At 39.9% G+C, this 14,415-nt stretch overlaps 1 protein-coding gene across 11 annotated transcripts in view; it reads right to left on the bottom strand.

Moving 5' to 3' along the window:
* The window catches only part of LOC109073321 (lysine-specific demethylase 6B-like), a 39,302-nt gene that overhangs the window by 21,431 nt on the left and 3,456 nt on the right, over positions 1-14,415 (bottom strand). For 2 of the 11 annotated variants that reach the window (XM_042764990.1, XM_042764995.1), the window contains exons 1-5: positions 10,130-10,305; positions 1,314-1,396; positions 1,087-1,210; positions 909-1,004; positions 55-250 (exon numbers count right to left, since the gene is read on the bottom strand). In XM_042764990.1, the coding sequence (XP_042620924.1) occupies positions 55-250; positions 909-1,004; positions 1,087-1,205 (411 nt within the window). In that variant the 5' untranslated portion in view covers positions 1,206-1,210; positions 1,314-1,396; positions 10,130-10,305. Of the gene's footprint in view, positions 1-54; positions 251-908; positions 1,005-1,086; positions 1,211-1,313; positions 1,397-6,340; positions 6,433-6,666; positions 6,943-10,129; positions 10,306-14,415 lie in introns of those variants that run through there. The other 9 variants (XM_042764996.1, XM_042765000.1, XM_042764992.1 and 6 more) reach the window with 8 other exon arrangements.

The raw sequence follows: 14,415 nt of genomic DNA, 5'->3' as shown, positions 1-14,415 counted from the left end.
ATGTTTTGCTCATCTTTGATAGCACTGTAGCTCTATAAATTTGGATGCCCTCACCCTGTGTGGCTGGCTGCTGTGATTGTTGCTGCTAGAGAGGTGTCCTCCACACCCTGAGCTGTAGTTTAGGGTGGGGCGTTCTGGATTGTGGTGCTGGCTCTGTGTTGGACCACAGCCCCTCGGGACCCTCTGCTCCTTTCCGATGCCTCTGTCTCTGGGGTGTGTGTGGGGCCTGTCCCTGCTGAACCCTGGAGGTCTGTTTGTAAATAAAGAGGAATACTATCTATGAATGTCACACAGTGTTAACAATGTGTTAACATGGCAGATTTGCATATTACCATGTAGCATGCAAGACTGCATGTCCAAACACAGTAAATTAAAATGTACATTAAAACCCCTGGATGGCATGCTACAGTAGTAACATATTAACAACATAAAGAGTAACATAAATAGAGGTATAAAAAGTGGTATAAAAAACTACACTTTTATTACAAATTATTATGTATAAAATATATAAATGTATAATACATAATAGTTCTAATAAGTATATATTTATGTTAAACATATTAAATTATATTAAAGTCAAACTGTAAAATAATTACAGTTTATTTAATAATAATAATAATTAATAATTTATTATAATTGTATTACAAAATATAACATACAATATACAAAATATAAAAAAATTATATAAAATTATATAAAAAATATATAAAAATGCACATAGTCATAAAAGATTGATTCACTTAATTATAATGTATGTGTCACAAATACACATCAAACAAGTGTACAAGTGCTGCAGTTGCAATAAAGAAGTGATTGTGTTGACTATTACCAGTACAGTACATGTATAGGATGCAAATTGGGATTTAGCCAATAAGTCAGAACAATTAGATCATAAAAGAATGACTGACCTGTTGCTATAAGCATTATTTGGGTAGCTTCGTCCTGCTGTGTAGTTTTGGGATTGGGTTTGATAGTTCCCTCCACTGCACCTGAAAACAGAAGAACTGATGATTTCAAAACTGTAAGAGATACACAATAAAACAGTGTTCAATTAATGGATACAAATGTGTGTGAAGGATAGATGACCTGGATGGAGGGGACCAGTGCCGGTTGCTGGCTGGGGCCCATGGTGCTCGATTCGGCCCAGAAGAGGGGAAGGAGTCCCACGAGTTATGTCCAGAATACTGCTCTGCTATGTGATACATTCAGCCTGAGGCGAGACAAACACACACACATACAAAAGCGAATAACTGTAGCTGTTCACTCATAATGCACCTTGTCCTGAGAGAAGAAAGTGTTCTGTGAATACTCACCGCACTGATGAGTCTGAGAAACCCTCCACTGCAGATCTCAACAGAGATCACTACACCTTCCCTCGCTCTCAATTTGAGCTTTTCTGAATGAAAGAGAGAAAAAGAAATAACAAGGATGAATAAAACTAAAAAGTTTCCTTCAAATATCACATGGTAACAGTAAACCCTTGTTTAGAGGAATATTAGTAGTGTGGATTGTCTTTCAATTTAAACCTAGAGGATTTTTCACCCATTTTAACTGTCCAACAGATATCATTCAAGTCCGTATTAATCGATGCAGGACCAGTTACTGATTTAATTATAAAACTTAGGGTTAGGGACCTGACATACCTTTAGTATAAGCAATATCAAAGGTAGTGTTTGATATAGTACAGTATACAGGAAGTTAGAGACGTAAAGACGGATGGAAAGCGAGGGAGGGAGGGGGCAGCAGAAAGGAAATCTTCAGGATGTGCTCTTATAAATGATGGTCAATATCATTTTACTGAGAGAAAGGGCAACATGGCTCCAGGGTAGCCACAAACATCTATACTCTATAGCACATTTGTGGCTACCATGTATAATGTGCTGCACAACACAACGTCCTTAACTGTCAAAGAAATAAATCTCATTGTGATCTTCATGTCGCCCACGCACCAAACATACCTTTGAAGATTTTCTAGCACCTGACTGACGCTTCCTCTAGATTTGACTGAGGCAAAAGATCAAACATTCAACGCTGGAACAAGTTCAACCTGAAGCATCTTCAGCAATCCACAGGCTCCTGTTCGCCTTATCCTCTGCCCCCCACGCTCCACCCCACCCACACCAACTGTCCTTTATCATCGGAAGAAGCGTGACAAGTGCGCAAGGTTAAAGGAGGGCATTTGTGCTCTTTTTGGTCCATTAATAGCTCAGCTCTCATACTGTAAAACTCCAGTTGTGCATTCTGGTTCAGATCAGGACAGAGCAACTGTGGGGACATTGTGTTTGTTAAAGGGTGTTTCACCTCTTATCTGCATCTCATAATAGCACTGCTAGATGTATAATACATGGTAAGCATCTGTATGTTTCTCTCTCTCTCTCTCTCTCTCTCTCTCTCTCTCTCACACACACATACACACACTGCCGCAGCACATAAAAAACACAACATCTATTATGTTGAGAGCTCTTGTTTCTCATGAACAGCAAAGAGATTAAATGGAGAACACATGGAGACTTTTGCCTAGAAATGTCACATGCGTCTCCTCTAGAATTTCAGAAGAGATCTGAACAATAGGCATATTTCAATCCATGTATGTTAATGGCACATTATGCAATATTGCTAAGTTGTGAATAATATTTCCAAAAAGGGCAATATACGACATATACGCTCACTTGAGTCCACTTAAACCCCGCCCCTTTCTTACAGTCATCATTCTTTTCAGATCTGGCTCCATCCAATCAACAACCAATGAATGGAACCGAAGTCTCCACCCTAATTTATTTCTTCTGATAATTTGTTTCACTTTAATATACATCACAATATGAAAAAAAAGATCTGTCGCTACTTCTGTTTCATTGTGACTTTAAATTAGGATTGGAAACAGTAGAAAATTGAAAAACAGATTTCAATATAAATCCAAACACTTCTTATCAAACTCTTCAAAGACCTATTCTATCTTCAATAATTTTTAGCTTAATATTCTTACTGCATGTCAACTATTGTCTCATTTGTTTTAAATCTTCTATGGTCGTAAGGAAATGTAGGACACGAATCTTAACTAGAGCTAAGTCTCCTGAGCTTTGAAAAACACCTTTGGGAATTTTTCCTTTTTATTCGCCAGCGTTCATGTGAGTGACTGTCCCATTGTAATCAAATAAGCAGACCAACAATGCACTATCAAACAGGTTGAGTTATATCAGATTACACAAACCTATCCAAGTACATCGCACCTGTTCAGTCCAAACCAGACGCTCACACCGTATTTCACCAGTGCTGATACTGACGTGCACAAGTGGGTTGTGTATGCCAATGTTTTTATGACATCTTGCTAATGTAGGTAACCATAGAAACCCAGCAAACTGTTCCGTTGGAAAGGAAGTGGTTCTAACTTCCTGTAAAAATGTGACACTGTCGTGCAGTTGTGGTCATGACCTCACATACACACACTGTTGAAAAATATGTTTTATAAATGTGTCTGAAACGTCTTCCCTACATCATTTTATTCAAGTGGTCCAGTTGTGATTGTGGTTGTTATCAGGCCTCATTGGAATGCATGAGCGAAGAGTCTCACATCTGATGGATGAATACAGCTTCTTTGCATTACATACAAATGAGGTGCGATGCAGACTGACAGTTGGAGAATCACCCGAAGAGCTTCCACTCGCGCATCCTCCTCTTGCTATAAGCTTTTATGAGTCTCTCCAGTTTCAAAGACATGCACTTAAATTAAGAAGGAATTACATTAGAAAATAACTGGCCAAAGGCTGTCCAGCACTGTTTGTCTTAAGTTTCATTTTCTCCCATATCTTGCTCTCCTTAATTTAATCAAGTCCATATTGGCAACTACAGTAATTCTGCTTTGTATCATAGTTCTACAGGGGTCATATCATATATCATTTTTTTCTCTGAGGTATATGTATAATGTTAATCAAGTTTTTTTGCACTAAAAACACTCAGAATTTTAGTATATGTATTTAGTCAATATTCTACTCTCTGTCTGAATTAAACAGGCCATTTTTGCTGTTGTGCCTTTAAGCCTCATATGTAAACTGACTTTTTGCATATGACATAAGTGACAGGAGGTATGCTGTGATTTGTTATTTAGTTATTTGTTCCAAGTTTGTTTGTTATGTGCTGTATTACATTGTGACATACTAAATGTACAGATACTGAATTTGCTACATGAACTGTGAAAATCAGGTGGAAATGTTTAAAGGTCTTGTTAAAAATCTATTATTGGATGATTAGTTTTTGGACCTGTTTAACTTACAAAGTTCCAGAAAATTGGATGATATGATCTATTTAAAACCCCAAATAGAGTTTGATACTCCGAAGAAAGCCACATAGTCTAAAATCCACATTGATTTCACTGACGCGAACTCTTCACAAAACTCATCAGTAAAGCCAGGGATCCAGTCGAAAACAGCGTCTACGGTGACTGTCCATCGGAGACATATATCTCATGAGAGCAGAGGAGAACCACAGCAGGAATCAAACAGCCGGAAAGTGAGAGGAAGAGTGGGAAGGGAAAGATAGGAGAGCCACTGCTGTCAGGGCCAGCGAGATTGTGTTACTGGCAGTAACTGGAGAGAAATTCAGACTCAATATTCAGTGAAAAAAACCCACGCACACTGCAGACGTAAACAAAAGTGGCTAGGCCAAACTATGAGGGGTTTCCTGTTTAAACAACTAAATTAGATGTGTTGTGTCCCTTTATCGAAAGCAAAATGCAGATGGTGTTACAGACAAAAATATAGACATCGAACTAAAATAGCCCATATCTTATGAGAATTTGAGGTTTTGTTGATCGGTTTCAGTTTCAGACCCAGAACAACATCCAGTTTCAAAACCAGAATCAGTAAGACTTCTTTTATTCACGTATTTCACGTCAAGCAGGACTTTGTTGTGGGGAAAATGGTCTTGTTAAACAGATGCTGATGTGGGACCATCGGTATAACCGCATGAACATGATTCTCTACTACGCTGTCAAAAAATCAGCCACATTTTCTGAGTCAGTAGTTCTCACAGGATTTCTGTCTCGATGTCTTGTTCTCAGATCCAGCTTCCACTTTTAAGTTGTGGTGCCATTGACACTTGCAAGTTGTTAAAAAATTGACGTGCTATTGCAGCTGTTGGGGTCACAGTTGGTGGGTTTATGAGTTGATATCCAATCTGAGAGGCAGATATTGACATGTACACATATCTCATATTACTTTAAATAAACAGAGACAGAGACTCGCTCTCACATATGAGGTGTATATCAGATCAAGAGTGTGAGTTGGAAAAGGTGGATTTAGGTCAATTAATAATTGGATAGAAAATACCTTTGATGTAAGGTAAGCCTGTGAGAAAATAAAGACATACAAACTCTCACAGAAGTCTTCTTTTGAAACACACTCCCACATATGCACACACACACTCTCTACTCCTGCCTGTTAAAGGAACAGTGGACCCAAAAATGAAAATGAAAAAAAAAAAGTTAGAATATGCACGAGTGCAAATGTTGTTTGAGTGAGATCATGAAGTGTTCCATACGGCTTTTGCACTATATTATAAGTCTCCTGAATCCTCTATCATCCACATAATAGTCTTCTGTGATTTGGTAAGAGGTCATTATTCACTTTTGTAGAACTCAAATATCATTCACCCTTGATGGATGAATGGATTATGTTTATTAATGTTAAGCAGATATTTACATTACTGATGAATGAATTGAATTGAATTGGGCCCACAGGGATGACAGGTGACCATGGGGCCCCACAGAAGGGTAACGTAATGCATGCATGTGGGTGTTCTTTGGCAGATAACAAACAGTGGAAATCTCTCCCGTACAAAGAGTTATGGATGATACTGCTCTTGGGGAGGTTGTCTGAGAAAGTTCACTGCAGACACACACACATACACACACACCAAGGCACTGTCGTTTATTAGATCTGTGTTGAGCCATAATGGCAGAGATCAAGATCGCCAGCTATAATAACCTTACTTCCTGTACAAAAGTATTCAACAGAGACCGGCTTGCTATTATATCACTATTGATGATATATTAGGAAAAAAGCATACAGAAGAAAACACACACACACACACACACACACACACACACAACTGCATTATGTACAGAAGGATCTCTTCTGCAGCTAACTTCATAATTCCCTTTGAGTTGTAGAGACTTGCACAGGATTCATTGCAAAACATTAACAGTCAGTCACATTACTGCACAAAGAAAAGGAAAAGACCTACAAAGAGCACAAAGACAGAAATAATGAGCCAGAGGGGCCGGTATTTAAGTTGCATGGAGAGGAGAGATGAGTGTTTCTATCCTGGGACGCACAAGCGTTCTTACCTTGCAGGTCAGAGAGGAAGAGAAGGGCACTGCTTCCTGTTTGCCCACTGCTCGAACGCAGTGTACCTTTAAATGTTTCACCCTGCACCTTTAAAGGTACCGGATGACAACTCGACGACAAAATGTGTACACACTCTGCCTCTCTCTCTCTCTCACACACACACACACACACACACACACACACACACACACACACACACACACACACACACACACACACACACACACACACACTAAAAACACACACACACACAAAACACACACACACACACACACACACACACACACACACACACACACACACACACTAAAACAGTGATACTTACGAAACGCCACTGAGAGACAGGAAGTGAGCTTCTATTGTCAAAAAGGCGAGTGTGCCTGATCCATTCTGTCTTGTCCTTTCTTACCTCTCTCTCTCTCTCTCAACACAGTCTCTTGCTTTCTCTCACATTTGCACCCTCTTCTTCTGCCTTCTCCTTCAGTAGACAAAGAAAGGGAAGGAATGGTACGAGAAAGCAGAAAGAGAGAGAGAGAGAGAAATAAGGGGAGAGACAGTGAAAGAGGTAGAGAGAGTGGTGTCGAGAGATGATAGCCCAACCCCCTTCTACCAGCCAGTCTGCTTTCATTTCTTTTCCTTTTTTTTTGCTTTTCCCTGTACAGCCCCTCCCCCACCTCCCTCTCCTTCACTCTATCCTCATTTTCTCTCTCTCTCTCCCTCTCCCTCCACACCTAAAGAGTACAGTATGTGTTTCCAAGGAAACCAATCATAAACTCTGCTCACTGCACATCAGCTACAGAAGATGTTCTGAGCTCAAAACAACGATCTCACCTGAGAAGAAAAACACATGCAAACATGGAGTGCACGAGAGTTCCTGAGGGAGATTAAATGCAACTGAGAAATTTGCATCATTGCTTATGAAGATTTATCTGTCTGGACTGCATTGTCTGATTTATTTTGTTATTTGTACAGTGACTTCTGATATGAGGGTGTGCATGTTGTTCAGATGACTTTCCCTCTTCTGCATGTACCACATACAAACCTTGCAGAGTAAATAAGATTTTGTCCACCTGGAAAAAAATTACAGTTGCCTGACTGGTAACAAAAGATTCTTACTATTATTACTGAGAAGTGTAAAGAAATGTGTTCTTATGGTAATACATGGTAATCTTGGTAATTTTATGTCCAGAAACCTACTCTACGCAAGTATGTGAATTCCTAAATGTTTCAGAACGCAATTCAGAATGCATCACAAACACATTTTAACATTTCACCCAAAAATGAAAATTTGATGTTTATCTGCTTACCCCCAGGGTATCCAAGATGTAGGTGACTTTGTTTCTTCAGTAGAACACAAATTATGATTCTTAGTTTCAGGCATTGCAGTCTCTCAGCAGTACAGTGCTTGGCAATGGTCACAGAATCAGTTTCTTGCACAGACCAATTGTTTTGTGTCTTTACACATCAATGTATCGTCACGAGCCGCAGGGTTTAATTTGGATTTTTCTGTGCATGTTTTTTTTTTTCTCTCATAGATTCTGTGACCATTGCCAAGCACTGTACTGCTCAGAGACTGCAACGCCTGAAGCTAAAAATCATAATTTGTGTTCTGCTGAAGAAACAAAATCACCTACATCTTGGATACCCTGGGGGTAAGCAGATAAACATCAAATTTCCATTTTTGTGTGAACTTTTCCTTTAAGCTGATATGGCTAAGCTGTTTTAAGAGAATCTTGCTGAGCAAGTTAGTTTAAGATGCTACAGTGTCGAGGTAAATAAAATCCAGTTTAATGGCACAGACATTTGAGGGTAACTCCTTTAGTGCAAGTATAAAAACATGTTAAGGAACTGGACACTTGCAGTGGGTTGGCCAAGCATTTTCTGCAATTGAGTTCTTTGCAGAAGTAAAATTGGAATTGGATTTCACCTTGTCCTGTTATAATGTTAACAATTTAACTTTGACAATGTTGAGATCGGAGTGTTTAAATGGGACGTTTCAGATAAGACATTTGAAATCAAATTGTTAAAATCAGAGGTTTGAAACCAGAAGTCTAAAATCATACTATGACAGTTGGACAAGATCAAATATTTGAGATCAGTGTTTTAATCAGAAAATTAAAATCATGCATTTTATATCAAACTGTTAAAATCAGTGGCTTGAGATCAGAGTTCTGAAATCAGAATGTTGCACAGAAGAGATCAGAAATTGGGTTCAGATTAGATTGTTTAAGTCAGATGACTGAGACCAGAAGCTTGATATCAGACCGATGAAATCAGAGGTTTGAGATCAGAAGTATCATCAGGCATTTGCATTTAGACAAAAAAGTTTATAAATTTGAGATCTGCTGTTAGAAAGTAAAGATCAGTTGAAAGAATCTTAGAGTTACTTGGCAGCCTGACAGTAAAACAGTCCTGGCAGATATGATATGTGAGGCAGATATGACACAGGTAGAACTACTGTACACAGCTAGCTGACGAGCTCCAAAACGATGGTGGTCCAGTAATGTAAGTTTCCTCAGAACCACAGATTCCCATATGAGGTTGTGAAGTGCTTGGACTGGCATAATTTTAAGATGTTAGGATGTTTCCAAAACCAAGTTTCCTTCATTCCTAAACCATAATAACCACCACCACTGCAACTCACACAGCTGGACCACCATGGTCCAAACCAGAACCAAGCATAATATTTCAATTTACCGCTGAGCTGTAAAAGGTGCTCACTATGCATGAGAAGTTTAAAAGGATGGTTTGTGTTTAATTTCAGAGTGCTATAATTACATATTTAGGGTGTTTTTGCTTAGATTTAACACTAGACTGCACACTTCAAGTAACTTAGTAACTTTCTTCTTTCGAAGGTTTCGGCAGACACAAAACAAACCTGGTCGAGGTTCAGCCCATACAAACTTGGGCTCCAAAAACACAGCCGACTTACATATCTAAGCTGTCCTCACAAATGATTATTTTTGTGTTTGAACTCTATTCTGGGTTTCAATTCAGGAAGGTTAATTTCAGTCTACAAGGTTACAAAGCACAACAGATTTAACAGACATCACGGTTTCATTCATTACAGCTCTAGCAAATGACTCGGGTTTAAGCATCTATTTTTAGAAGGATATTTTAGCAGCTCACGGTTGCTTGTGGTAAAGCTCCGGTGAATGTAGGTCAGTATGTGGAGATAACCACGGCATGTGTGCCATTAAGCCCCCTGCAGGCCTGTGCAAACAATAGTCTTCCAATGACTCCCCCCACCACCACCGGAAACATTTACAATATACAGTGGTTTGATTTTAAGTAAACAGTCATTTTCAGAACCATATTTCCTCTACGAGATGACATTATGCCATTTTCTAAAAACCAGTGTATTTTGAGGCAACGTTTGCATGACAGTATTCTTACAATATGAAAACTTGCATGCCGTGGGGATTGTAATCTCATGATGGCAGTTATTTAATCACATGGAACCAGTGAAACAGTGTAAGCGATACCAGTAACTACAGTTGCCGGCGATGATGTGAGGCAATGCATCTGTAATGCCTTCACACACACACACACACACACACACACACACACACACACACACACACACACACACTGCTATGAGAATAATGAATGACTGCTTTAGTGCTGATTAGTGTGCACGTAATGCACACATACAGGTACACATCATTTAGGTATATGCAAACACATGCCCATGCTAATTTGCACATAAAAACCCATGCATGTACCTCTAACTATTATGAGATGTTCAGAATAAAGAGATGCTCTTTACTTTCAAATCTTTGTCTTACCTCCTCTTTTCTTTCACCTCTTCTTTTTCTCCCCTCTTTCTCCCTTTTTTTCTCCTTATATGTCCTTCAAAGCAAATCCAAACCTTTCCTCTCCCTTCCTCTCCTTCCTAAGTCAATCCTGTCGCCTCTGTTCCCCACTTCACTCCTCCCTCTTTCCCCTCTCCTCTCCTCTCTCTGGTTCTCACAGCAGACTCATCCACGTGCACAGCCTGGGGGCGGAGCCACTGCTTGCTGCTCCTGTACTCTGCTCAGTTGTCAATCATCTCACTTCAGCCAATCAGAAGAGAGCAGCCTGTGTCAGTCAAGGGATACCAGCTAATATGAGCCTTGGAGGTGGGGGAAAAAAGTGGGAGAGAGAGAGTGTGTCTGCCATGTATGTGTGTGTTTTGGAACAAGGCCAACACACTGTGTGCTATTTTTAAACCTCACTGTAGGGTGGCAAAAGACTCCATTTTCTGAAAGAACCGGGTATGTTTCAAAGCCATAAAAATATCTATATGCTCAATTAAATCTGTTTTGATTGAAGAAATATGAAATTGTGGAATTCTTCATGGGATAATTATGGTCTGTAATGGTATTTTGATGTAACTGTCTCTTTGTAGCAATGGATGTGGTTGCTATAGTTACTAAAGAGTTTTTAATGGACTAAAAGCTGCACTGATACCATCCCTCACCAAAAAGTAGTTTACTTCAAGTTTATTTTATTAAGTATACTTAAGTAAAGTTCAAGTATATTTTTAAGTATACTTTATGTATCAAGTATACAAATATCAGTGTTTTAGTAGTATACTTATAATTGTACTGTTTCAGTACTTCTTGGGACTAAATTGGCCCACATTCTAGTATATAAAAGCATACTTTAAATATACTTTAAGTATAACAGTAGCAAACTTTGAGTACACAACTAGTTTACCTCTATGTTTGTAGTTTGTACTGCAATTATTCTAAAAGTGAACTTATAGGTATACTGATAGTTTACTAATTGAATACTTTGTACACTTTGAAGTATAGTCTCTGTAATCTACTAGTTTAGTAGACTTATATGAGTGTACTCATAAGTTTTCTTTAAGTGAACTTTACATCGGGTCTGGGAGGAGTTTGGTGAGGCCACGGAGAAAGACTATCGGTTGGCCTCAAAGAGATTCTGGCAAACCGTACAGTGCCTCAGGAGGGGGAAGCAGTGCCCTGCCAACACTGTTTACAGTGGAGGTGGGCAGCTATTGACCTCAACTGGGGATATTGTCGGATGGTGGAAGGAATACTTCGAGGATCTCCTCAACCCCACCGACATGTCATCCGTTGAGGAAGCAGAGGCCGAGGGCTCGGAGGTGGACTCGTCCATCACCCAGTCTGAAGTCACCGAGGTAGTTAAGAAGCTTCTTGGTGGCAAGGCACCAGGGGTGGATGAGATCTGCCCTGAGTACCTCAAGTCCCTGGATGTTGTGGGGCTGCCTTGGCTGACACGTCTCTGCAGCATCGCGTGGCGGTCAGGGACAGTGCCTCTGGAATGGCAGACCGGGGTGGTGGTCCCTCTTTTCAACTACAGGGGGATCACACTCCTCAACCTTCCTAGGAAAGTCTATGCCAGGGTACTGGAGAGGAGAATTCGGCCGATAGTCGAACCTTGGATTCAGGAGGAACAATGCGGTTTTCGTCCCGGTCGTGGAACACTGGAGCAGCTTTATACCCTCGCCGGGGTGCTGGAGGGTTCATGGGAGTTTACCCAACCAATCCACATGTGTTTTGTGGATCTGGAGAAGGCATTCAACCATGTCCCTTGCAGCCTCTTGTGGGGGGTGCTCTGGGAGTATGGGGTCCGGGACCCTCTGTTAAGGGCTGTCCGGTCCCTGTATGACCGGAGCAGGATCTTGGTTCGCATTGCCAGTAGTTAGTCAGACTTGTTGTAGGTAAGTGTTGGTTTTTATCGGTGCTTGTTTTTATCAGGGGGGGTGTTCATTACTTTTATGGACAGGATTTCTAGGCACAGCCAGGGGCCGGAGGGGGTCCGGTTTGGGGACCACATGATTTCGTCTCTGCTTTTTGCAGATGATGTTGTCATGTTTGCTTCATTGAGCCAGGACCTTCAGCGTGCGCTGGGATGGTTTGCAGTCGAGTGTGAAGCGACTGGGATGAGAATCAGCACCTCCAAGTCCGAGGCCATGGTTCTCAGCCTGAAAAGGGTGGCATGTCCCGTTCAGGTTGGTGGAGAGCTCCTGCCTCAAGTGGAGGAGTTCAAGTATCTTGGGGTCTTGTTTATTAGTGAGGGAAGGATGGAGTGGAAGATTGACAGGCGGATAGGTGCAGCTTCTGCAGTGATGCGGTTGATGTACCTGTCTGTCGTGGTATGGTGTCTGTCGTCAATTTACCGGTCGATCTACGTTCCTACTCTCACCTATGGTCATGAGCTGTGGGTCATGACCGAAAGGACAAGATCCCGGATACAGGCGGCCGAAATGAGCTTTCTCCATAGGGTGGCTGGGCACTCCCTTAGAGATAGGGTCCCACTCGGGAGGAGCTCAGAGTAGAGCCGCTGCTCCTCCACATAGAGAGGAGCCAGCTGAGGTGGCTCGGGCATCTGTTCCGGATGCCTCCTGGTTGCCTTCCTGGGGAGGTGTTCCGGGCACATCCCACCGGGAGGAGGCCCCGGGGAAGACCGAGGACACGCTGGAGGGATGTCTCTCGGCTGACCTGGGAATGCCTCGGTATCCCGCTGGAAGAGCTGGAGGAAGTGTCTAGGGAGAGGGAAGTCTGGGCCTCTCTGCTTAGACTGCTGCCCCCGCGGATAAGCAGAAGATGGATGGATGAAACTTTACATCATACTTTGAGTATACTACTATGTCCCTATTTAGGTTTATATAAATATATAATTTGTATATATTTTGTTATTTGAATATCTGAACATACAAAACATCCAAAGAAAGAACAGGGTATCTGCTTGTAAACAAAAACATTTTATTCTAGCTTCATGCATTCTTTTTTTCTACACTTTAATGTGGGTAAGTTTCATAAAAAATAAAGAAATAACATTTTGAACAAAAAACTGAAAAAAGACCATGAATTGGATTTGGAATGATAATCAAAATGTAAATGGAGTCGATCAACACCCCAAAGCTTGACTGTAATTATTACCTCTTCATCGGTCAATATTTTATTCCATAACATTACAGTTTTGATGCTGTTTCATGTCAGATGATCGTGTTAGATTACATGTGTTAGTATCTGTTGTTTCTTTTTTTCTTTTTCACTTGTGTTTTTTTGGAAATTCTTTACAGAAGATATGTACTAGCGCCCTCTACCGTATAATAATGAAAACACGGATTCTAGGAGTATAGCTCAAATCTATTTAGACTTTTTGTATGTATAAGTCAGGTATACTTAAATGTCATTTTAAGTATATTTCTGAGGAGTACATAAAGCCCATTTCTGAGAAGTACATAAAAAGTAAACTAAAAGAATACTTTCCTATTTTTAGTTTAAAAGTATACTAATAGCAAACTTGAATAAACGTCTTTTTCGTAAGGGATATTAACAATTCTGAGCTCAGCTAGATTATACTGATACATATAACAACACCAGGGTGTTACTATGTGGTTGTCTGGGTGTTGCAGGTGTTTGCTTACTGAACTCAAATCAAGAAAGCTCACCCCGCAATCTCTGAAATTGGTTGCTTGTTCAATGTAAGTCTATGGCATGAGAATTATAAGTGTGACCTGAAAAAAAAAAAACTTGGTAAAAGGGTGATAGGAGATGATAGGCACTAATTATAGCAAGTAATTTTATCTTAAAATATTCCCAGTATTATTCGTTGTATTTGCATTTTTACTAGTTACAATTCAATTAGAGAGCTCTACAATTAAATTATTAATAGTAACAATGCCAATCAGAGAGCTCTTTAATTCAATTCTTAATAGAAACAATTATGATTAGAGAGCTCTACAAATTAATTTTTGCTAGTCATATGTCTACATTGACTTGACTACCATTCATTTTTAATTGCAAAGTTCTACAACTGAATTTTTACTGATATGAATTACAATTACAGAGCTCTGCAACTGAATTCTTACTAATAACACTTCCAATTAGAGAGCTCTCTTATTAAATTTTTACTAGTAACAGTTCCAATTAGAGAGCTCTCTAGTTTAATTCTTACTAGTAAAAATGCAATTACAGAGCTCTATAATTCAGTTTTTACTAGTAAAAAAAACACATTAAAGATATGTTTAATTGTAGAGCTCTCTAATTGAATTGTTGAATTGAATTGTTACTAGTAAAAATGCAATTACCAT

The sequence above is a fragment of the Cyprinus carpio genome, chromosome A10 (genome assembly GCF_018340385.1).
Source record: "Cyprinus carpio isolate SPL01 chromosome A10, ASM1834038v1, whole genome shotgun sequence".
In the NCBI taxonomy this organism is placed as follows: domain Eukaryota; kingdom Metazoa; phylum Chordata; class Actinopteri; order Cypriniformes; family Cyprinidae; genus Cyprinus; species Cyprinus carpio.
This window is presented reverse-complemented; position numbering and strand designations above follow the sequence as displayed.